Source organism: Pyrgilauda ruficollis, unplaced genomic scaffold (assembly GCF_017590135.1).
Source record: "Pyrgilauda ruficollis isolate IOZ18807 unplaced genomic scaffold, ASM1759013v1 scaffold41, whole genome shotgun sequence".
In the NCBI taxonomy this organism is placed as follows: domain Eukaryota; kingdom Metazoa; phylum Chordata; class Aves; order Passeriformes; family Passeridae; genus Pyrgilauda; species Pyrgilauda ruficollis.
The window spans coordinates 9867553-9893312 of NW_024525601.1; the positions used below are offsets into that span (position 1 = coordinate 9867553).

Consider the following 25760-nt stretch of genomic DNA (forward strand, 5'->3'; position numbering starts at 1 on the left):
TATAATTTTGTTAATAAAACAATTATTACAATTATTATATGATATTTTTTTAAATTACTTTTTGCTGTTGGCAAAATTAGCAAATTTAACATAAAGTATGCAATACAAAATGAGCAATGTTATTGACACTTTAGGTATCTTTTCAAAGTTGATAGTCACTTACAGGAACAAATGTTTGGAGATAGCTTCTTCAGTTTTTTATCTATGTCCTGCATGATAGACAGGGCTCAAAAAATTAAGAATCTTTGTATACTATTGTTGGGTTTTGTGAGGAACACAAAACTCAATACTGTTAGGACTCAATAACTTTTCTTTTTGGTTTAAATCAGCTGCAATATAAAACCCACAGACACTGAGACAGTGGCCACCTTAAGCCAGGCTTCATCACTGCACCATAACCTGCCCAGCAGACTGGAACAGCCATGTTCTGCTGGGATGTCTCTTGCAAAATTGCTTCCTAAAGCCAGATGCACCTGTGCTTTTGTAGGCTTTGCTTCCTTTAAATAGCAAACTCACTGAAGGCTAACAAAAATCTTTCATTTTAGCCACACTATGTTGTCTTTTTGGCATGCATCTGTAAATTACAGACTTTGTTTCAGAAACTGGAAGGAGGAAATAACTTCCTGATCGTTTGCAGCTGTAACAACTGATATAATCACTTTCTCTGAGGAAAAAAGATCCATTTTTATAAATAATGACACATATCATTCTTAAATAATTAATTGGCACACAGGCACAAGAAGATTTTAATTAAATGAGACTTGGCATGGTCAGAAGTGCAGGTAGTGACACACAGGGTAAGGATGAGAGGGATTTCTTTTGCTGTTAATTTGTATTTGAAGTTTCAGCGTCATGCAGACTTCATTCCAGCTCTGGCAAACATACTGAATCAATTACACGTAGGCAAAAACACCTGCAGTACCTAAAATGCTAGATGTGCTATTTGCCCCAAGCTGTTAAAACTACTGCCCTAACATATCACAGCTCTGCAAAATGCACTTCAAGAGGTTAAAATTCCCATCTGTTTCAGTGCTTCTCTCTTCCAGTCAGGAAAGCACTGTGATCTTGACCTTCTCCAGCTACCTTCATACACATGAGCACTCCCTGCCCACATGCGCTGACCCAGTTTCCACTAATTTCAGCAGTATTTCTGCTCTTGTGTAGGAAGTACCTTTTCAACAGAGACTCCTTCAGAAGAAACCAAATCAACCAAAGCTCCTTTTGCATCACCTACCAAGCAGTTATAAGTTATTGGCTACTGGATGCAGATGACAGATTGATCTGAACCTGTGACCTCGGAGCGACCTACACTCGCACACCAACCATCCCCGGAGATCCAAGTTGATCAATTTTTTATAAAAGCACATACATGCACTAAAGCACTGCAAAGGGAAAATTTGGGTTGAACAGAAAAGCACATACTGAACTGGAAAGTCAAAGACTTTCACTGATGTATTATTTCTCAGTATAAATGCATACTTGCTTACTGCTTTACAGAAAACACTCAACACAAGGAGGGTTTGGTTTTGTTTGAGTTTTTCCCCCCTTGAAGAATTCTGATAATAATCAGCACTGAAAGCTAAATCTATGCAAACATTAATTTGATTTAATGAATGCACAGTGACAAGAATTTGATTTAGGGAAGTATGTTCCAAAGAACTTTTAGCATAAAAGATGATGCTAAACAAACACCGTAACAGCTGATGGAAGGAGTACTGGTGGTTGATAAAGCCACATACTTGACCTGCTGATACAGTTCACACTTCCGTCAGTAAAAAATATTCTTACAGAGGGTAGTTAGCAAGGTATCAGTATGTGAGGTATCAAGGAGTGAGAGATGTTTTATAGATTAGAAAATACAGACATTAAAAATACCCTGAAAACCGAATTTTTAATGTGTGATTTTTGTTTATCTTTCCCAGCAAGAGTTCTTCTGCACCAGTTTTTTTGTATGACTAGGAATAAATAATTTACTGTGAGGGCAGTGAGACACTGGAATGGGCTGCCCAGAGAAGCTGCAGGTGTCCCATTCCTGGGAGTATTCAAGGCCAGGTTGGATGCTGCTCTGAGCTACCTGGTCCAGTGGAAGGTGTCCCTGCCCATGGCAGGGGGGTTGGAACTAGATGGTCTTTTAAGTTCCTTCCAACCCAAACCATCCTATGATTCTCCTTTGTAGAAACCTACTTGTGCCAGGCATTCAGGTTTAAGAACCTGTACTACATACCACTGAAAACCTTACAACATAAACACCACTAAAAGCTTATGCATCCAGTTGCTGCCACAAGGCTTGAAAATGAAGTAACTACACCATATAGCAATAATTTTAATAAAGAACATAAATATGATCCAAATCCAGGAAAACTCAACAGAGTAACTTCCACTGACTCAGCTATGTATCAAATCTTATGTGCACAACTAGTTGACAAAAAACAGAAGAAATGAAGACAGTAAAAATACTTATGCACACTCAGTATTATGTTACTAATGTTTAAAAGCCACTCACTTGTGGAAAAAAAAAAAAAAGGAACTTATTTTTCCTCTTTTCATGTGCTTAAATTAAAAAAATTACCTACTGTAACCAGTGAGCCACTGTTAATAAAAGCTCCATGCTGAAAACAACTAAGAGCTTACCCTTTACCCACACATAATTTTGATACAGGTATGCTAAATGCAGACGTCATAGTCTACTTACATAGACGTTTTGCTTGTATTTGATTGCCAGTTTACTTGTATTGAATATCAATTTGCAAGCTAATTAGAGAACATTGCTTAGCCCATTACAGGAAAATAGTGCTTCACCATTAACTGCAGTGCTATCTCACTAATTCCTTTAAAAACTGGCTTCAAACACCATCTTCATCTCCATTCAAAACAATTAATGTACATTTATTTCACATTTTAAACTGCAGCGAATCAAATTTTTAAACACTTTAACAGACTGCACTGCTATTTTGATAGCTTTTATATTATAAATTGTGCTTTTAGGGATTCTGACTTTCCTATTTAAAAGAATGTTAAACTGGAACTCACAGAGGGCCTTAAATAATTCCTTCTCTCTACAACCTGAGAGGCATATGCCATTAACTTTCAAAACCAAACAAAATGTACTTCTTAAAAAGCAGCACAGTGTGCAAGAAAGAGCTGCAGGCAAGCAGACACGATCATAATATTTGCCACAGCTCACAGGTCTGCCAAAACACAGCAGACGGTAAAAAAGAAGAAAAAAAAAATAAATCGGGCCAGTTTTTGAGCTCTGCAGGCAGCTCAGAGGAGGAGAAGATGCACCTGAGCCATGTTGCTCCTCTTCCCAGAGCATCAGTGCCTACAGGCAGGAGCTGCAGCCAGCAGGGCGAGGGATGGCAGCCGTGGGCAGCACTGGGCGCCCTGGTTCTCCGGGATTATCTGCAGCCAGGCTGGTAGGTTAATGGGATTGCTCACTGTCATCTGCAACCCAGCTAAGAACCGTCGTCACAATTCACTACTGTGCCTGGGTAGCGCTGGGATGCAGCAGCCATCAAGGGCAAGGGATCCTCACTGCCCAATCCTGGAATATATTAAAACAGCAGGAAGAAAGCACTGCAGAGAGGAAAGAGGGTGGAAAAAAACCTACCAGAGAATTTAACACAGTGGAGCTTAATTCAGTTATGACCTCCTTTTATCTCATCACCACTGACACACATCTTTTCTCGCTAATTTATCTCCTTTTCCACAGCAGATCCCAGCAAATCAACAACTAACCTGACCCAGAAGAGATGAACCCAGAAAAAGAAGGAACAGTTTTGTGATGCACTAACTTGCTGATCAAACTCACTCATCCTGCAGCCACACCATTGTAATGCATTTGCAGTAACAGGAAAGATTTACATTTTGGGTATCTCCTCTCCTAGCTTTAATTAAGGCTGGTGTTTTCATATGCACTTAAACTGCATGTATAGATACACAAGGTGAGAAAAAAATGAAAAAAAAATTGGTGGTACCAAATCAGCTGTAACAAAAAAGCAGCAGTGGGTTTTAATACCACTTCACAGACACTGATAGACCCTTAGAGCTCAAACTCAATGTTTCCTCCAAAACAGTGGACAAGTCATGATGTGCAGCTGTAGGTACTCTAGCTAACCTAATGTTCTGGCTGTAAGATCAGTTTATCCTCAAAAGGCTCTTCCTTGTGCATGTTCTGATCTTGGCTGAATACTCAGATAATTATGTTTTTTAGCTTAAAATAAAAAAAAAATGGAAGATGTGGGATACTGTGCTGCCATTTTGGCATAATTATGTTTTTTAGCTTAAAATAAAAAAAAAAAAAAGGAAGATGTGGGATACCGTGCTGCCATTTTGGTGTAAAGAAGGCCTGGTGGTTTCTCCTAGAAAAGCTCCCCAGCACTACATGCTCACTTATTTCATACTGGTGAGCTCTACTGGGTCCTCAGCATTGCCCTTAGGGTGGGTATCGGATGTCCATGGCCAGCTCAAAATGGATGCCATGAGGAAATCTGAAAGAATTCCAAGATATTTTCCTTTTTACCTTGGGTTGCTTCTGCCTCCTCTTCCAACTAATGTGAAGTTTCTCTGCTCTTCCTAGGGTTGTGGAAAACCTCTGCTTTCCCTTCCCCCTTGAATAACACCCAGCTTCATAACTCCACCCTCCATTCATCATCCCTCATCACCTGGATTCTTCTGCTTCCATCCTTTCCTCAGTTCCATTTCGCACTCCAGTGTTTCACTCCATTTATCCCCCAACATTATTTTCCCCACCCTCTGGAGGACTCATCAACCCGTGAGGGCATATGGAAATGAGTAGAAAACCATCTGTGCTGTGTTAAATTGGAAAGATTTACAGGGTACCAAAGGCCAGTTGCTCCTTCTACAGTCTAATTAGAAGATACTATCAAGTCCAGCAAATTTCCTTTCCATCCAAAATCTGACCCTGTTTTTTTGCACCTTCCTTCTGCTCCTCCTTTGTCCTGAGTTTATTTAGCAAAGCTAGCTCTGATGGATAGGACATACTGTGAAAGCTTGGAAGTGAACTCTTCCAAAAGTTATCATTTCCAGAAAAAAAAGGGCCCTCACACTGAGTGTCCCAAGTTCAACCAAAAGCAATAAATCTACTTCACTGCATTCAATCAAAATCAGAGCAGTTCAAACCATACTTGGGATTTGTTGACTGACATCCAAGTCTTCAAGGCAGTAGTATTTTATTTAATTTGGTTTTTAAGTGTTTAAATACTAGAGGAGTTTATCTGTATTTAGTATGGCAATATGTTTTGCAATAAAGGATATTTCCTGTAATATCAGTTCAGTAGGAAGCTCTTGTAAATTCGTGTTTTGGATAGTTAGAAAAATGACAAGTCAACAGAAGATGTACTGTAGTCCTAAGTGACAATTTGAATTCCTAATTATGAATACCATTTTCTCCTATTATGTATACTAACATAGAAAGCTTCACCTGAGTTTCTGTTCCATGTATTCCATATACCAATGTACCACACAAAAAATCTTTTTTTTTTTTTCCCCATGCAGCTCTTGCATGCAACAGCAACTTCCTTCTGTTACTAAATAAATCACCCATACCTAGGGGCACCTTTGCAGAAAACCTCCCCTAGTCTGGGGAGGTTTTCTGCACAGCTTTGCAGCCACTATTCCTCCCAGCCTTCCCTAGAGCACTGGTCAGCACTGAAGAACACTCTAACTACAATGATTCCAAGAAAAATAATGGCCCCTTGGGAATCAAAGCCAGATGGTATAGCTTAAAATTGAACTAAAGCTACACTAAATGGTGTTAGAAAGACTATAATGCTAGACCCAGCTTCAGAGGGCAGAAAGAAACATCCCCTTTGCTATCCTTCATTGAGTCACACTCAGAGCTTAGTGAGGCAGCCACCAATTCTGCTGTTGTAATTGAGATTTCTGCACAGAAAGGACACTACATTTGAGACCCTCACAAGTAACTAGCTGAATATAGGAAAAGGGAATAAGTACTAATTAATTCAGAGCATTCCAAGTAAATGCACTACAGACAGAAATTACTATCTGAACTGGACTAATTACCTAAAACAGCAATTTACAGATCCCAGAACACTGCAACCATTCAAGATTTATATAATTTCTCTGTAGGTGTATTTTTCTCTTTACCAAGATGGAGTTACAAGAATCTACACGAGAAACAGAAGTAGCACTACTTTTCCAGGGAATAAGGGAGAATCATGTCTCTTCTTTGGAAAAACTGGACAGAGTAGTTTATTTAGGATTGAACTATAAACTGTATTTTCACCTGTATTAAAAATATTCCATGAAAAGTAGAAGTTTTGTTTAGTACATTTCTATAAGATTTTTTTAGAATTCCTTTTTACCTAGAACTTGAGTCATAAATTCTTTGATACTGTATATACAAATTGATTCACATACTACATACAAGTCCACAATAGCTTTACAGTCCACCAAGGGATAACAGAATTATGTCTCTGAAACAGTCCTTTGTACACATTCGTAACATCACTGCATTTCATTATTTATGCTTATTTTCCATTTATATGTATGTAACATTCAACATACAAGCTTGAAATGAGATGATACCAACTTACAGTCAGTAGTATAATACTCAAAAATAAAATCAGGTATTACATACAAGTCAGGCAAAAAAAGAAAAAAGAAGTCACCATTCAAATAGGAATACTGCCACTGTTCAGCAAGGTGGATATATGATTTATATACTCTGGAATATAACCCATGTTTGAGTAGCTGGTGAAAGGGAATAAGGAAACAACATCTCAAGAAAAGCAGTCTCTTGCTTCAGCAAAAGAAAGCTCTAATTTTCAGGGGACAAGTATCTAAGAATAGATTAAGAGCTTGGTACATGAACAGACAACTGGTATCACAAAACAGGTACTGTGCTAGCATAGTGAAAGCAAACAAAAGCAGCTCTTCCAATCCAGGACAGCAAGCTCAAAACTGACACTGGAGAATTTAGGATGCTGTGGGTTATGGAAAGAGTACAAACGGGAAAACTGTTTGAGAAAAGAAGATGAAAAGGATTAAAACGACAAGAAACCAAGAACTGGAATGCAACTGTAACAGACAATAAAACAACAAGGCACAGCATCACCAAGTAACAGCAATAGAATTTACTCTGCTTCTCAAAGAGGACAAATTAAACCTACAAATTCTTAAGCATAACTCAAGAGGGAAAAAAGATCTTAACAACAGAAGCTTCTGGAAAAAAAATTCACTCCCACTAAGGCTTAAAAGAGTAACTAGAAGGGGATGGTAGGTTGTAGTGGTTTCTTTCTTTCTTTTTCTGCAAGAGGGGGCAGGGTGACGAGTACAGGAAAAGAATTTCAGAAAACAATACATTTGGGAAGAATTGAAACAATTTTTCCCCAGTTTGCCAGCAGCTCATAGAGAGACCCCATCTATCTGAGACTGTTTGGCTGTCTGCCTGGAAGGAACTTGTCAACTTGTCTTTTTGCTTAAGGCAAGGAGACTTCAAACAAAGCGGTTACTTTTTTTTTTTTTTTTTTTTTTTAATAGAAGAAAAAAGAAAAAGCCAACATTTTTTTCCTGGGTAAAGACTAATTTCCCTCTTGGAAAATATAATTCTTCTAAGAACAGTTTCCTTGGCTCTACAGTTAATTCACCTTAAAAGATGTGCTGTTGTCTTCAGTTTTAAGCATTATGACTTTTTTAAAAAGGAATTTTATTCTTAACTGATAGTAGACATTTGTATATGGAGAATAATAAAACAACACTAGCAACAAAGCCAAGCAGATTCACCTGGGACAGACAGCATCCATGTAACCCTCCACTACATCATGAAAAAATGTCAAGTTACTCTTGAGCCACCAGGCCATGCCTGAGGGCCACACTACCAACAACAACACATTTCTGGGTTGAGCCCAATTGGTATCTTCAGTGGTAAACTACAAAATAAGTCTGTGGGAATGCAAAAAACCAAGTTTTGCCACTCACTTTGAAAGCATCAAAACAAACACTATTCTCTAAGCATTTCACTGCTAGAGGAGAGAAGGCAGCAGGGACACCATGGCTCTGCCTGAGCCTACAAGGTCACTCAGAAAAATAGTCTAAAGGAGTGGGAGTGAAAGTTTACCCCAGATAAATTGGCTAACCCCGCTCATTTAATGGTTTCATGAGCACTTGGTACCAGGCTCACAAAGGAGGGAAGGCATAAGCATGCCTTTTTTGGCAGAGTTGATGCTTACTGTGGCTTAAATGAACTGCAGTGTTTATCATCCATAATCACTGCTTATCTCTGTGATCAACAACACCATATTATTTTTTTTCTTTATCACTGTGCAACACAAAGACCTTAGAAATATTTTATAGCTATATAGCATTCAAAGGAATGGTTTAGGAATGAATTTTCTTAGCAGAAAACTAAAACCATGCATTTAGTAACAGGACAGACAATGTTAAAATAACATATCTGAGAGATAAGAAACTGCTCCAGTAATTATCAGCATAATAATCTCTACAAAATGATTCTGCAAACCATTCAAGTAACCTTTTGAGGTGAATTATTTTAGCTGAAAAAGCTTTATTTGTATCTTGAAATTTGCAGGATATAGAACAAAGATTAGATAAACATGCTGGACATATCAAACTGCCACAAGTACTTTTCCCTGGATGAACTACAAAAATGTGATAAAACCAGCGCAACCAAGGGCATTTAATATATTAAATGGAACTCCCTTTTGACTTAACCTCTTCTTCTACAAATACTACATCTTATTTATGGCTCTCCAAACAGTAATCACATTGTATTTACAGAAACCAGTCTTAAGTACTGTGCTCTCAATTTGGGTTAGATATCTACTTCTATTAGCTGATGACTGGAGACTTATTTGCATATTACTTATTTTCTTTTTTAAATGTTGGGAGGATTTAAGTCCTAAAACATTTCAAAGTATATTACATTTTAAAAGAGCTGGGGGCTCAAGTAGTTCCATGGTTGTCCAAAGACAATTTTTAGCAATGAGTGAACTTTCTCTTAATTCTGCTTCTGAAATTATTTTTTTCTCCTTTACAGAAATTAAGATAGTAGTTCTGAGGTCACCTAGTTCCTCGGTAAAAATCACTGTTATTTCAATGAAGCTACTGGTATCAAGTGAAATAACATGTCAAACCTAGTAAATCAATTTAATATTAGGCCTATAGGACTTATCTTAAATGTATCTAGTGACCTGAGAGTATTGTATCTTGAAGTGAGACCTGCCAGATATTGTACAAGACAAATTGTAAAGTAACAGCTTCAAAGAGCCTCCAAGGGTATGACCAGTAAAGTCTGTTCCAGGGGAACACAGGACCATGGGGAACTGTGACACTATGCCAGAAGGAGGCAACAGGGGCCAGTCTATACGGTGCAGGTCACCTCCCACACAGCTCAGTCACAGCCTACAAAAGGAGAAGCTTCCAGCTTCTGTGACCTCTCAACTACAATCATCTTCTCCATTTCCTCATCCTGAAACCAAGGGCAACAAGGGCAGCTCTTGTTCTCTTCCTCAACCCCCCACCCCCCCATTAATAAATGTGGAGCATTTTTTCCTTTTTCCAATTTAAGCTATTCTGGATATACATTGCTTCACCAATTTTTCCACATACTGGGATAACTGATCACCTGGACAAGAACCTTGTAGTTGCCTCTCATGCCCTCATGCACAAAAGTTAAAAATCAGTAGATGCTGTCATAATGTCCTAGCCAAAGGAACGAACAAAGCCATTATGAATTATTCTTAAATGCAATGGGAACAAGTCTGATCCTCCATCAAAAACAAGTACCACCTGAACACAGAATGAAAAAAAAACCTCCTCAAAAAACATACAGTATAGTGCAGTGCAAGAAAATTCCTTGTAGTAGTGTTTTAAAAGCCAGATATCCTATGTTACCGTAACAAATGGAATGCAGAGACCAACAAGTCATACGATAATTCTAATTTTATTTAAGTTTTGGTAAGACAGCGGCCAAAGAACTTAGGAGAAGCCTGTCCCCAATGTACTAGGCAAAAGCAAGTAAACAAGGCAGGAGATGCCAAGAAAGCATCAAGTTAGGGTCAAATTACTCTGTAGATATCTGAGATGTCCATAAAGCCTCTGTGTTGGTGGTACCAATGTACAAAACCAAAGAAAATGAAAGCCTTCATCTCTAAAACATACAGAAACTAGTGTAAGTATCTACAAGGATATTGCAAGGTTATACAGGGAGAAAATTAGAAGTGCCAAAACCCAAGTAGAACATAATCTGGTGACAGATTACTATTAAAAGACAATTTTTAAAAACAATCCTTCTAGGAAAAAGGAGGGCTAAGAAGAACCTCCATCCTTTATCAAATATGAGTACAAACATAGGGACCAAGGATGAGGAAAAGGTTGAGGTACTTGGTGCCTTCTTTGCCAGGGTTCACTCATAAAAACCCAGTTGTTCTCTGGGTATCCTGCCCCTGAGCTAGAAGACTGGAACAGAGAGCAGAGTAAAGCCCCCATAACACAAGGAGAAATTCTCAGTGACTCGCTGCATCACTTAGACACACACAAGTCTATGGAGCCAGATGGGATCCACACAAAGGTGCTGAAGGAACCAGCAGAAGTGCTCAGCGAGCCACTTTCCATTGTTTATCAGCAGTCCTGGATGACCAGGGAGGTCACAGCTGACCAGAGGTGAGTAAATTCGATGCACAGCTACAAGAGGCTGGAAGGAGGATCTGCGGAGCTACAAGACCGTCAGCCTAATTTAGGGGCTGGGGAAGGACATGGAGCAGATCACCTTGAGTGCCACCATGCAGCACATACAGGACAACCAGGAGACCAGGCCCTGCCCATCTGAGTTCATGAGAGCCAGGTGCTGCTCGACTGGCCTGATCTCCTTTTGTGACAGAGTGAACCGCTCAGTGGAGGAGTAGAAGGCTGTAGATGCTGTCCACCAACACTTTAGAAAAGCCTCCGACACTGATTACCACAGTATTCTCCTGGAGAAACTGCCTGCTCACAGCTTGGATAGGTGCAGAGTTCACTGGGTAAAAACCCAAAAATTGTCCAGACAGCCAGGCCCAGGGAGTGGTGGTGAATGGAGTTACATCCAGCTGGCAGCTGGCCACCAGTGGTGTTCCCCAGGACTCACTGCTGGGGCCAGTCCTGTTCAATATCTTTATCGATGATTGGATGATCGGGATGAGGGGATTAAGTGCACCTCAGCTGGGCAGGAATGCTGATCTGCTGGAGGGCAGGCAAGTAATACAGAGGATCAGTGAGCCACGGCCAATTATATGACCTTATTGTTCTCTACAGCTACCTGAAAGCAGGTTGTAATGAGGTGGGGGTTGGTCGTTTCTTCAGGAAACAAGTGATAGGACAAAAGAAAATGGCATCACCATCCATCGGGGAGGTTTAGATTGGATATTAGCAAGAATTTCTCCAGCAAAAGGGTTGGCAAGCATTGGAACAGCCTGCCCAGGACATTGTTGGAGTCACCATCTTAGGAGGTATTTAAAGGACATGCAGATGTAGTGCGTAGGGACGTAGTTTAGTGGTAAACTTGGCAGTGCTGGATAAATGGATTGACTTTATGGTTTTAGAGGTCTTTTCCAACTTAAATAATTCCATGCATTTAGATAGGCGAGGCGGCCGAGATCTGAATCAGGCACATGATTATCCCTACGAAGCAAATGTCATGCAACTATACTTAACTTCCAGCATCATCTGAATCTAGTTTAATAACCAGAAAATAGGCTTTTGACAACAATAGTATTTCAAAATGACAGTGTAATTAAATTTAAGTCAAAGCTATGCAATGATGGACTGTATGTTTATGTGTAACCAGCAAATTATATGCTTTTAAGCATGTCAAAATTTTCAAAAGAATTAACCACTGCAGTAATTCAGTTGAGGAAACAGCAGTAGGAAAAAGACTCCCCCAGGTCATTTTTCAACCAGCTGATATGATGTGATACATACCGTTTGCCTCATACAGTGTTTCCAATTCCTACTTCCCTAAAATGTTATGCATTTTAATACCATTCAAGGACAAACCAACAGTCATGCTTCACTCACTTCTGAGAAGCAAGGGAATGGACTGTGGGACTGGGATGAATAATGAGACAGGAAGTCAGTTTGTCATCCTGTGTTACTAGTTCAGACTCAGTTAAAGCTGATCAGACATTATCATCAGGTTTCCATGAGCAACGACAACAGACAATTAATGCCCAGTCTGCTGTGGCTCCTAACTGGTGGGAAATGGGAAAAACTGCAGAAACAGCCTTGATTCCATAGAAAGTAAAGAGAACTTCCACAGAACAGGGTAGATCTCAAAATTTGTGTGATCTCCATTTCAAGAGAACTGATGGTATGACAGTGAACCTGTAACAAACATTTGGTGGTTTCAAGGCAGAGCCCTTAGAAAGCATTTGGCTACTGTGTTCTGCATCCCAGTTTCTGCACCCTGCCTGTGTTTGTTCATCACATACCAAGAAATTCTCATGCTGATGTCTATTACAGAAGTATATAGAAGAGCCATCTATTAACTCCCATTTGGTGGAAAAGTGAGGAATATTCTCTTTCCTCTTTATTATTTTCTCAATTGGCAGAACATTTACTTCAATACATAAATTTCTAAGCCATCTTTTCATAAAAGAAAAGTCTGTGCTGGTAGAATATACTTTCTTGAAACTGAATAGAGAAAGCTTTAATAACTCAAGTTTAAATACACTAAAGCTAATCAATTCATCCTGCATTCAAGTTTCCATTATACTTCTAAGAAAGCACAAAACAGGTCTGTAAAATATAATTAACGAGAGACTGCTACATAGAGCATGTAAAATCAAGACTACAGCTTTTACTTCATTTGTTTTGCAGTCTCATTAGAATTTTTTTCATTTAAATGTCTCGAACTGTGTAGCCAAATTTATATGTGAAAGAAACAACAAATTAAATTAAATTAGTCCTTATTTAAGCTGTATTTGAAACTGTCTAAAACTGATGTTCTTAGTTCCACGATTTCCAAATTAGATTTAAAAAATTATGTTAGCGGTTCAGAAAACAGATAAATTAATGCAGATTTTTAAAAAACGTTGTATTTCTGCAAGCTTGTATACTGAAACTTAACTGGCTGGGAAATCTAGGAAGTATTCAGAGGATCTGCCTCTTTGTCCCACTCTATCCCTGCAAAATAGAGACACAAAAGGAACAGCGAACTGAATTCCCAACCTGGACAAACCTGGGCAGGTGTACTGACTGCAGGGCATCCCTGGTGGAGGAAAGGGCTTGTGCTCATCGAGCAGGTCATCCCCAGCCTGGGCACCGTGCCATTTGGATGAAGGTAGGTGCCAGGGTGAGAGAACAGTGCACTGTCCCTGAGACAGCCCTGACACCATCCTGCCTCTCCTGGCACGCCTCCTTACAGAGCCTGCAGCGCTGTGGTCACTGACCGGGGCTCACAGACAACCACTGTCTCATGCTGCTGCCCATCCCACTACTTGCTTCCTATAGGTGTCTCTCCTCAGATTGCCATGAAAAAGCAGTAAGAGAACTATCTCTGCACTAACACGAGCACTAGCACTGGCTGTAACTGCAGTTCTTCTATGAGAGGTAAAGCAAAAAGGAAGTTTTCCTTACCTTACCTTACATACATGGGCTGTAAGTACAGACTAATGGCATACATATTGTCAGTGGTAGTAAGAAATGTCAGTGTGAATGCTGTACTGAGAATTAGAGGATAATAATGGGAAGTTCTGCAACACTCAGTGTTCTCAAATTACAGTCAGAGGTGCATGTGCTGCCACCAATGCCAACTGATTTTCCAAGTCCTATGACAGTGATCAAGAAATAATCACAGAGCAGCTGACGTTCTCTCCTGAAAGAGTTTGTGTCCTACTTAAGGATGAAAATGCTCCAGAGTGACTTATGGCTACAACTAGAAGAAACAAAAAAGTTCAAAATATGTTTTCTAACAATACCATTGAGAAGAGGCTGTCCTCCATGTACACTCCTTGACACTACTGCACTGTGAACATCTTCAGGAAATCCAGTCTTGCATGTCAAATCTTCACAGGTTGCTTTTATCGGTGCCTGAAACACAAGACAAAATGTATGTAATACTTGCAACCCACATTCACCAGAGAAACATTCCAGTTGGCAGATACTACACTTTACTGCTGTTTTGTACAAGCAGAATCTTTGTTTCTGAACGACTGCAATTAAGACTGCGAGGGCAAAGGGTTAATCTTTCTGATAACTGGAATGGAAGGAACAAATCCCACTTGTCTGGTAAGATCTAAATAATACACCATCTTGATTTTTCTGACAACTGAACATTTCCACTAAACCAGACATCTAGACTGAAGGGGAATCATAAAGGGAACAAAAACATTCCTTCCTCTGGAAATAAATGTTGCACAAAACACATCTCAACTTTTTCACAGCCAGACTGCTTGAAAGGGATCACTTCAACCACTGGTGTAAAATGCTTTACACAGAATATTTCTATGTGAGGCTGCACCAGAACAAGTAAACTAAGACAAAATCTTACATTTGCAATAGCTTAACAGAACTTACATTTTTGTTGGCGTTCAGATACCATATAAAGCCAAATGCTTCCAATGCAACTCCTATTTCAAAGGGACATTAAGTTAAAAGGAGAGTAGCTCATTAAATTTGCACAATGGAAGAGCTGAGCCACTGAAACTGTTTGTTCTCTCACTTATTAAAAAAGTTTACCCTCAAATCAAATTCTTAAAAGAGCTGCATAAATGCTTTTCCATTAAGAAATATACCACAGCATTTGGAAACTTGTTTGTACTGTAGTCTTCCATGTTCAGAAGATAATTCTGGTAGGAAAGCTATTTTCCAGGACTGCTAGTTGCCTGTTTGGAGGAAAAAAAAAAAAACAAAAAAAACAAAACAAAAGAAAAGAAAAAACAACCCACCACTTTCTGTGGCAAAGGACTAAGATTTCTTTTCAGTGGATTGGTTTTGTCTCATTTTAGTACTGCACAAGACAATGGAACACCTTACATGTGGCCACATGACTGTATACTGGCAAACCCCTTTCACACGGTACACAGCAGAGAGGTCAGCTCCCACTGCAGCCTGGGCTGAGACACAGCCAAGAAATCACAACCACTCCCACACAATCTCAAACACCTCTACATGCCAAACAAAGGCCTATCCACATGCATGCCCAGATGTAGTATATGGTCTTGGGCAGCGCAAGCAACTGTGTGATTATATCATACTTAAATCTGATCAAGACTTAAATTAGATTTTCCTGTTTGCTTTCCAGATAGGCGTCCATCAAGCAAACCTACTCAAGGCCATATAAGTATCCCTGCATCTTGCAAAGAAAGCCCTGCAGGAAAAAATAAAAAAGGGAGGGAGAAAGGGGAGATAATGGTGTTACACCCATTCACCCTAGTAACCTCAGGGAAATAGAGCATTGAAGCAGAGATGCTTTAACAGGAGCACCTCAAACAACAAGGGCTTCCTCAGGGGAAAGGGACTAGGTGGAAGTGTAATCTCTCCTCTGACAAACATGGCCAAACTCAGCATGTCAACCCCTGCTGAACAGTTTTATCATTAATACAAGGAGGCATTTGTAACCCACTGCACTGCATTTACACCAACAGTATCCTAACTGTGCAGCTCAACACTGACACTAGCAAAACCAAAAAAACCTTAAAATTTACTAACTCGCAAGTTAATGCACCATCCAGGTATGCGCTCAGTAAGAGAATTTGTAATTATCAATTTTCAGATTAACTTAAACTGTTGTGATTTAAGATCTACATGGGTATCTCACCTGTGTACAATTGCTTAACTAGTTTTTTTACGTTTATATGGAGACCCTAAAGAGAAAGCAAATGAAGCAACAGTTTAGCTACCACGGAACCATGTTCCCTACAAAACTGGAACCAAGATCTGTAGCCATGTGCCAGCAGTCTATTTATATACTGAGTTTTTAAGATAAAAAGATGGCAAATCAAAAATAACTAAAATTTCAACCAGCCAGTTTCCTCAGCTTTAGAACTCAAATCACAGGATTGGTAAGGTTTCCATAATGTGAAAGAAAAACAGTAAGATTCATTTAAACTACTACACAAAAGGTGACTTCATAGTAATGTGATGGAAAAGGAAATAAAATCTTCCATGGTATCTTTGAAACAAAAAGGTACTGGTTGGGCAGCTGACGAGATAGCAGGATTTTTAACAAGACTGCACCAATGTGTTTGGGAATCTTTCAGCCTTTCCAGTAATCTATATGTACTAAACAGTTCTTATAAGCTGAAACAATGCTTACTGAAACAAAGGCTGGGGAACATGAATAGAGAGCCTTCTTTATTCTTTCATTTGCAGCCATCAATTTTATCCAGAAACAAAAGACTCTACTCTGCTCTCCAAAAACAGCCCTTTGTAAAGATTGTTTCAGAATAAAAACACAAGGGAAGGAAGAATTCAAACTTTCAGCAATTCTTAATCACCCTGTGTTAAGCATTCTGAATTAAGTAGAAGTTGCAACTTCAGACACACTGGGTCACATTAAGTTCAGCCTAAGCGTACTGCATGACTTAAACCATTTTAACTAAGAAAAGAAGGATGCTGAAATATTTTTATCCCCTTATCTGGGGCAAAAGGCAAAAGCTAGTGAAGATTATGGCACACATTATTATAATTTACAGGATTTTGTGTGATTAGTACAATTCCCAAGACACTTTCAAATTTAAGATAGTATTACTTGTAGATTCATCTGCAGAAGGCCACTACTTTAAAAAAACCCATCTTTCTAAGACAGAAAGCAATTACCTTAGCTTGTACCCACATAAAACCTGCTCAGTGGAGTCACAAAGCTTTAAACAAGCTCAGCACTTGGAAAATTCTCCTCTCAAGTACTATCAGACTTTGTGACAGCAAAATAAAACTACTTCTAAAAAAACTATTCTGCTTTCCTCATGCTTTAGGACTTGTTTAGCCATTTTTAACTGCTAAATGAGTGATAAGCATTACCATCTCCAGATGCTAGAGAGATAGTCACACATGGTATCAGATCATGCATATAAACTCAGTACTGTAGATCTCAGATATAAATGCAACAGGAAAACGACAATTATGAAACAACATGATGTAAATTAGAAGTCTTCTGTCAAAACTGTTTTATTCAATCAATTAAAAGAATTCACCATTTTGATATAGTTAGGCAGTTAAGCCTGCAGTTTTGACATCCTGCTCCTCTGTTACTTTAGTTTCATCTCTAGATATGAAAACTGTGGTTTAATTCCAAAGCTGTATTCCAGCTTGATTTAAAAAAAGGAAAAAAACAAAAAACAAAACAAAAAACAAACAAACAAAAAAAACCCCCACAAAAACACAAACAAACAAACAAAACAAACCACAACCCACCGAAAAAACCCCCTGAAACCAAAAATACCATTAACAACCTGTTTACAATCTCAAGTGTATAATTCTAAGGGATTTGCATTTACATATTTTTCAAAATACCACCAGTAAAAGTCTTCTAACAATACAGGCCTCAAAGTTTTGACAAGTTTCTAACTAAAACAAGCATTGAGCCAGGCAGAATTTCTTCACTAGTACTGACAGATCTGGACTCATAACCAATTTCCATTGTTTTTAAAAAAAGTAGACAAATTTAAAATTCCAAATATCTGTAAATATCCATTTAAAGAAACATGTATTTCAAAATGTAATCTCACCACCTCCTCAGCATATGCCATACACCACTGGCATTAGTAGTAGCTACCATTCTGAAATATCCAAGTCTCTTCTACTTTGCATCTACTGCTTTGCATCTACATGTACTACTACACAAGATTTCTTAACAACAATTGTACCAAAATGCAAGGCAAGTTGTTTTTGGAAGACTGCTTTCTTTTGTAATCATTGTAACTTAGTCCCATAGGAAAAGAAGCCTAGGTAGTAAAATGAGAAACCAAGCGGGGTATGTATCAAAGAAAATATCATACTACGCAGTGTAATTGAACACAGTACAGTTACCAATTGCCAAGTCTAGCCAATTCACAGGACATTATTGTGTGAAGTTCAAAACAATGTCTGACATAATTATATGTATGATGAAGCAAGAATGGGGTGTTTGAGCTCTTCCTCCTTAATAGCCAACATTCATTTACAACTACCACAGTAATATTCAACTTAAGCACAGATTATAGAAACATTTGAGACTCTGTTTAAAGACTGGGTGTTTCTCCATTAATTCAAAAGCCAGGATGATACCCAACACTCACTTGCAATTTAGATTCTAGAGAACTCCAGAAACTTTAGAGATTGTTCTGTCCATTTTTAGTTTTGTGTACAGACATTATCTGACACAATGGGATATGCTGTACAAGGTAGTATTATTTAGTAACGAGTTTCTATTTACTGCCATAAGTAAGAAAGATACCCTGGATGACAGAAACATCTCCAAAAAGCTTTAGCATACTAGAATTCAAAATGTTCAGCAAGTCTCTTAAATCCTCAACTTGCCGCAAACAAAGCTGCCAACAGTTTATACTCTCACAGTACTCAGTACTTCAGCAAAAGTAGTCAAGTACAATTTGTTTTCAACCATAGAGTGCAACTAGAGAAAAATAAAAGTGCCTTTCATTCAAATTGTTCTGGAAGCCAAAAGCTTCCAAAGTGGGTGCCAGGCCACATCCTCCCAGAGGTCATTCAGTTACAGCAGAAAGGGCTTTCGTTACACCATCTTCACTTCTAATCAGTGATCTACTTTGTGAACAAGGTTTTAGATCAGAAAATCCTATTTTTTAAACCAACACTCAGAGCTCTCAAGCACCTTCCCCAAGTAAGAGAATCTACAGCTTTTATGCTACTATCTGGTTTAAAGTAACTTGCCTTAAACCACCAAAGGTTCACAGAATCATACAACGCCTTGAGTTGGAAAGGGCCATGTAAGTCATAAATTTCCATCCTTCCTGTCCATGGGCAGGGACACCTTCCACTAAACCAGTGGGACTTGCTCAAAGCCCCATCCAACCTGGCCTTGAACACGTCCAGGGACAGGGCATCTACAACATCTCTGTAGATGCCACATCCCTGGAAGTGTTCAAGGCAACTGGTTCCACTGCCTTACCATGCCCCCAGTGAAGAGTAACTAATCTCAACGTCCTGGATTTCAGTCTGTAGCCATTCCTACTTATCCTATCTCTACATGCCCATGTAAAAAGTCTCTCTCTCTGGTCATGTCCAGCCTCTCATCCACCAGCACCACCAAGCCCGGCTCGGCATCTGTTCCAAGCCCAGCTTTACAAACCACGTTCACAGCCTATCCTGTAAACCCCCAATGAGAGATAATATTCATTTGCTCTACTAAATATTACAACAATTATTTAGCATACCCTACATAGCTCAAACTCCTGATCGAAGTTTGGATTTTCCCCCTCCCTCAACTAGGAGAACATAGGAGAGGCTGCATCTTCCAAAACACATGGTTCTTCAGGTAAGCCACAGCTCAGAGAAGGATATCTTAAAATTTCTGTGTGTCTATGTTTTAATAATTGTTTTAATAATAACTTTAAAAAAATTGATCCTGTATTTGACCATGCATTCTAATTTCTCTACAAGAAATGACATCTCTCTGATTTGGTAATAGCCATTGTATTGCTCACACTGAATATCTCAGCCCATAAAACTGCTGCTATTCCATACAGGAGGATGCTGCATTTTTCTGACCTTTGGGGGAGGCCTTGAAAGGCCTCTTTGGGGAGATGGCGAAATTTTAACTATGTCTTCAGCTGCTGGGTGATAATTATATGCTAATTATAAGGAAGGGGAGAGTCCCTAGAGGAGTCTGTTGGTAAAAATATATTTTTTAAATATGTCAAGGAGCGCCTAAAGGAGAGGATAAACACACTTTTTGGAAACATGGTATTTAATTAAATATACAAATAGTGACTAAAACCAAATACTTTAAGTGAAATGCTGAAAAGATTTGGCAGTGAATCACGTTCCATCTTGGAAGCTGCTGATACGCTATCTGTTTTCATAAGTCATTTAAAAATAGAAAGCCTAATTTCACTTCTTTATTCAGACAGAGCTCCCATGATCTTTCAGCAAGAAGTGCAGGATCAAATCAAATGATGAATCATGCACACTTGGATTATATACCTCTCAAGGTGAACAGCAACATGGTCCAACACCCAGGTGAAAAAGGTCCCTCTCAGCTCAATCACAAACTACAAATGCACTTGAGGAAAATACAGATCTTCCTTAAACTAATCCTGCAATAATGTATGTTTCTTTCCTCACCTCACTGTATGCCACAGTTGGCCAAGGATTCACCTCATTGTATGCCACTGTTGGCCAACGAGAGAGTCTCAGTCAGTGGCAAGAGAGAAGTGCTTTACCACCGCTCCTGCAAAGGATGTCAAGTATTCTTTTTGCCTTCATTACTCTCCACACAAAGTTTGGACAATGCTCTCAGGCACATGGTGAGACTCTTGGGGACAGTGCTGTGCATGGCCAGGAGCTGGACTCAATGATCCTTGTCAGATCATCAGCTTATTCTGTAGATCCGACTGATCTGTCTCACTGAACCTTACGCACAGCTGGGGCTACTGGGTTAACAGAAGCACACAGGCTACTCCGTAAAGCCACTGTGGGCTCCTCCTACCCTTTACAACAAGAATTTAAAATAAAAATTCCAGGGAACGTTAGACATTGCACAGCCTTTGGGAACAGACTTGGTTTTGTGTGTGTACATTGTCTGAAATAAGTTACACTCTCATCCTAATGGGCATGCTGGTAACTACTGAAACTACTGCAAGCTTTCTGAACTTTTTTGTTGCCCGAAAAAAGCACTTACAAAACCAATGAGAAACAGAGAGTTTAACTGGTAAATGACTTTGTTAAGCAGGAAAAGCCATTCAAAAATTCCTATTCCTTACCACATGACAAGTCCCTTACACAATACTGTCTGTATTGAGTAAAAATAACTTTACTCACAGCTTCCTCAAGCTATTTTTAAACATAAACATGCAATTCTGTCACAACTAAACTGTCTCATGTGTTAGTACTCAGTTATTAAAAGAAGTAATAAATTGTATTATTGATATAAAAGCATCAATGAAACCCAGCAAAGATAGAACACGACAGGGTTCTTCCAATGATGCTTCTGGGAAGTCTTTCACCTTCTAGAAACAGAAAGGAAAATAACAGGAAGTTTTTGAATTACACACTCTTGACTAGATGTAGTACAAAAATATGGTAATTCTGGGCAATATTTTAAAAGCTGGTACCAAGACTATACATTCATCTTTCCAGCACACTGAGCTGCACGCCTAGGTAGCAGTACTACCCAGGAAGAGAGAGAGCAGTAGAAGGCTCTCTAGAAAACACACCTTTATTAAAAATACATAGATTGACAACATAAGAATATATGCCTTCTGGTTCATAAGCAGAATATGTATTTCTGAGCTTGCTAGAATACCTGCCCAGATAATTCTATGTATTAAAAAAAATCTGATTATCTTCTGTTCTGTCAACCAATGACTTAAATTCAAAAAACTCACTGAATTACACAACCTTATCTGTCCTATATTAGATGTAAAAAGGAGTTTTTTCAAATGTATTTTAACAAAATATATTTAAATAATACATTCAGTTTAATATCCAGGGAAATTCAGCTCAGCAATTATCTGAATTTTGAGGATGTGTCAGTGTTATTACTATCACTTAGACAAGACAGACAAGGATTGGCGAGCTCTCTGCTGCACACATTTAACTTTTCCAATGGAGCCTCTGAAGACAAAACAAAACCAGAACATGAAGATCTACATTGAAAAAGCCTGAGATACTCCACATAACTACTCTGGTCAGGGGTTTATGAACGTGTTACAAAAGGCACTCAATTCACTACATTCAGTGTACTTTGAAAGGAGTTAGTGGTGTTGGTGTCTGTTAATGGAGTCATTTATCAGAGACGCTGTAAAATTCATGCTTACACAGATAAAAAAAATAAATCTAAGACACAGCTATATTGTGAGAGACAGAAGATTTACCCACAATAGGGGATCTTGCTTGTTTCTACACAAAACTACGCTAATATTCCTCACCCCAGTTCTGCCAGAGACTACTGCTGCTGGGGGTAATTACTAGAGAGGTAGAGCAGGCAATGCCATTGTCGGATTCTCAGCTGAGGCAGCTTGACAGGAGTGTCATTTAGGGTAGTAGCTTTATCACCTGGATACACTCGCTAAGACCTGGAATAAGACCAGAACTGCCTGCAGAGGGTAATAACTTACGTCCTCTGTCATCGTAATTCGAATTCAAACCAGTCGCCTAAGCTCAAAAGGCTCCAATAACTGCTTTATTGTTTACTTGCTTTTGATTTAGAAACAGACAACATCCATGTAGTGACTCAATCAGATTACTTGAATAAATATATTTCCTTTTTGAGCACTTGATTTCTAATTTGTGTTCCAGTTTATTCCTAATAGTAGTTTCATTCCTGTAAACTCATACTGGCTTTCCCATTCCTTCGTTGGATTGGAATTGTGGATTTAGCCAGAAAAACAAGATTCACTTCTTCCATCCTATCTTCTGTCAGGATTTTTTTCATGTAGTACTCCCAGACTCATACTGATATGCTAACCAGAAAAACGGAGTGCAGTTTTTACTCCCTTCCTTCTTGTGCAGGTTACACACTGCCAAAACTCTTAAACCGTATTTCCTGTGCATAAACAACATCCACAGACCTGCCCTTAAAATCTGGCTCCAGTTACGATCTTTCAAGTAATTCCATAATGACAGCTTTTCTACACCACTAACAAATAACAAACTGATTAATAACTCTAGAAAATAAAGGCAGATAGATTGTGGTGCAGAGAGGAAAAACTGAGTGAAAAGGTTCAACATTTCAGAAGAACCCGATACAAATAACCTCCTACAAACCAAAAGCAGAAGGTGTGACAATAGGGGACAAAAGTTAGCAATGCATCTAGCTGGTGAAGGCTCTTTCATTATGCATGATGGAAGAAGGGGGGAGGAAAAAAGAGCTCTTAAAATGAACGTGTTGTACAGACACAGGTCTATATATCTGATTTCATACTCAAGTTCCGATTTTGTTACACCCTATTAAAAATCAACCCTAACCTGATTTAATGGATACCCAAACAAGGGGGAAATTGGATTCCCCAACCATAACGTGCCAGTGACACTGAGTGATACGTAAAAGCAACACGGCTAGTTCCTGTCCTTAATTCATAGCCTGTGCTTCAATTTCAAACCGGTCTTGGGTAAGAAAAAAAAAAAAAAGATGGAATAAAAGCTTACTGCAGATTTTGTGCTTTAAAGATTTATTGAGATAGGAAGACTAAACAGAACTGAAAGCACATACAGTAAACAGCACATAAGGACTTAAAAAAAAAAGCCACACGAAAAAACCAACCCAAAACAACAACAGCCGGTAAGTGGCACACACAAGTTTCTGAACAGGGTGTCTGCTATCACACGCAGCCGCTCATGCCCAGCCGGACACTCCCGTGTCACGCCAGCCACCCGGCCGCGCGTCCTCCTAGGACTCAAGGGAAAATCCCCGGCTGCAGCGGAGCAGCGTTTCAGCACCTTGCTCGCCTGGTGCAAGTCATCAGTCCCTGAGAGCGCCTCAGAAACTGCGTGAAGGACTCAACTACCCGGGGACCCCGTGAGGGGACAGGAGTGTCGGAGAGACGGAGAAGCGGAGAGGAGACGGGAGGCCGGGCGGGCTCCTCCCGCCCCCGGTGCGGCGGAGGCAGCGGGGCCGCACCATGGACAGTGGCTGCGCCTGCCGCCTCCCCCTGCCCTGCGCCAGCCGCTGCGGGCGCGGCGGGAGGGCGCCCTGCCCGCCCCGGCACCCCGGCCCCGCCGCCGGCCTCGCCTCAACCCGCTCCCCCGGCCCGACAGAAATGCCCCAATCGTAAATACCATTAAGAGGCGATGATCTGCGCCATCTGTCCTCGGACTTACCGCCCTCTCCACCCCCGGCGCCACGCCGAATACGAGCTCAGCCAGCAGAAAACGAACGGGGAACCCACCGGGTGCCCCGGCTCCGCTCCCGTTCCGCACACTCCTCGCCGCCCGAGGGGAGCCCAACCATCACCCCGCGGGCACTGCCCCTGCTGCCCCTATGGGATCCATTTTGTCATTTCCCCGTCCTCCCCACACCCGCCCGGTTACTCCTATCTCGCCCCAGACCTCCACTTTCTGCGCCCCACTGGGAGCACACCGCGACTGGCGGTGCCCAGCGCTGCCCCGCGACCACCTGCCCGGGACCCCGTCCGTCACCCTCCCGGAGCGCCCCGGCAAGGCCGCCGGGGGGAGGCAGCAGCAGGACTTTCATAATAATAAACTGAACACTTCGGGGCCCGAGCCCGTCCCAGTGGAAATTCCCGTTAGCGACAGGGGGTGGGGAAGCCCAGCGCCCAGGCGAAGGCTGATTAAATTCTTCCCGGGGAAAGGATTAGCGGGCGAGGGAGCCGGGGGTAGCCGAGGCGCGGGGGCTGCTCTCTGCCCCGCACCTCTCTAGCACTTCATCACACCTTTCATGACGCGGGACGGAGTGGGGAATGCTCGCTCCGTCCCCCACTCCGGTAGTTTGTCCCCCGCGCCGGCGGCGGGGCCGAGCTCCTGTGCTCCTGCCAGGCGCGAGGGTACCGGCCAGCTGCCCCCCACGTCCCGCGGCACCTGCTCTCCCGGGAATGAGGGGGGATCACTGCCCCCATCACCTCTCGCGTCTCGGGAACACCCTCTCCCTCTCAACCGGCCCCGGGCAGGGGGCTCCCTCCTCTCTCTCTCTCTCTCGGCGGCGCGGAGCCCGGTGGCGGGGCTGCCCCGAGCAGGTGGCTCTGCACGATCGGCCACGAGCCACCCCGGGGCACCCCGGCGGCGGGTCCGCTTTCCCCTACCCCCTCCCCGAGACCCCCACCACGAATTGCAACCTGCCTGGTCTTCCCCCCCCCCTTCTCCCCCCGGCTCTCCCGCCTTCCCCGGGCATCGCCGCCCGCAGGGGAACAAAGAGCCGCAGCCCGGCCCGCTCCCCGCCGGCGGTGCTTACCTGCTGCAGGGCCGCCAGCAGCATCAGCGCCAGCGGCGGCAGGATCCGCGGCGGCGCTCCCGCTACCCGGCACATGGAGGCGAGGAGGGGCGGCGGCAGGGCGGCCCCCAGCAGTTCCGGAGCGCGGCTGGAGCCCGCGGAGCGGGGCGAGGGGAGCGGCGGGGAGGGTCGGGCAGCGGCAGCTGCCGGGAGCTGCGGTCGGCGTCTGCCCCCGCCTGCCGGAGCCGGCTGCCGCTCTAGCTCATGGGCAGCGATGCAGCGGAGGGAGAGAGAGCGGGGGGCGGAGGATGGGTGAAACTCAGCTCTGGGTCAGCCTGCTTGTCTCTCGGCCGAGCCCCCTCCGCGGTGCAGAGGGTGGGCAGGGAAGAGGAGGAGGAGGAGGATGGGCAAACAAAAGGCTGGGAGATAAGAAAGAAGTAGTCGCTGCTGCTGCTGCGAGGCCGGTGCGGCGGCGGCTCCCTTCGCCTGGCAGCCTTCCCCAAGCCTGGATCGTGCCCGCCTCGCTCCTCCCGCCGGTGCCCCCCAGCGAGCTCGGGCAGGCGGCTCCTCTCAGCGCCTCAGCCCAGGCACGCCAGCACCGCCGCTTCGCCGGCCCCAGCCCTGCTGCATGCTCGCCCCGCACTTTCTCTCTCCCTCTTTCTTCTCCTCCCTCCACCCCTCCCCCTGCAGGCAAAGCCCTCCGTCGAAGCACAATGATAAC

The 25760-nt window shown here is 41.7% G+C and overlaps 1 protein-coding gene across 2 annotated transcripts in view; it reads right to left on the reverse strand.

The window, feature by feature from the left end:
• CDH2 (cadherin 2) overlaps positions 1-25243 on the reverse strand; it is a 114303-nt gene extending 89060 nt beyond the window's left edge. For both annotated transcript variants that reach the window (XM_041477666.1, XM_041477667.1), the window contains exons 1-2: positions 25061-25243; positions 13956-14067 (exon numbers count right to left, since the gene is read on the reverse strand). In XM_041477666.1, coding sequence (XP_041333600.1) covers positions 13956-14067; positions 25061-25135 — 187 coding nt within the window. In that variant the 5' untranslated portion in view covers positions 25136-25243. The remainder of the gene's footprint in view (positions 1-13955; positions 14068-25060) is intronic.
• Between the last annotated feature and the right edge of the window lie 517 nt (positions 25244-25760).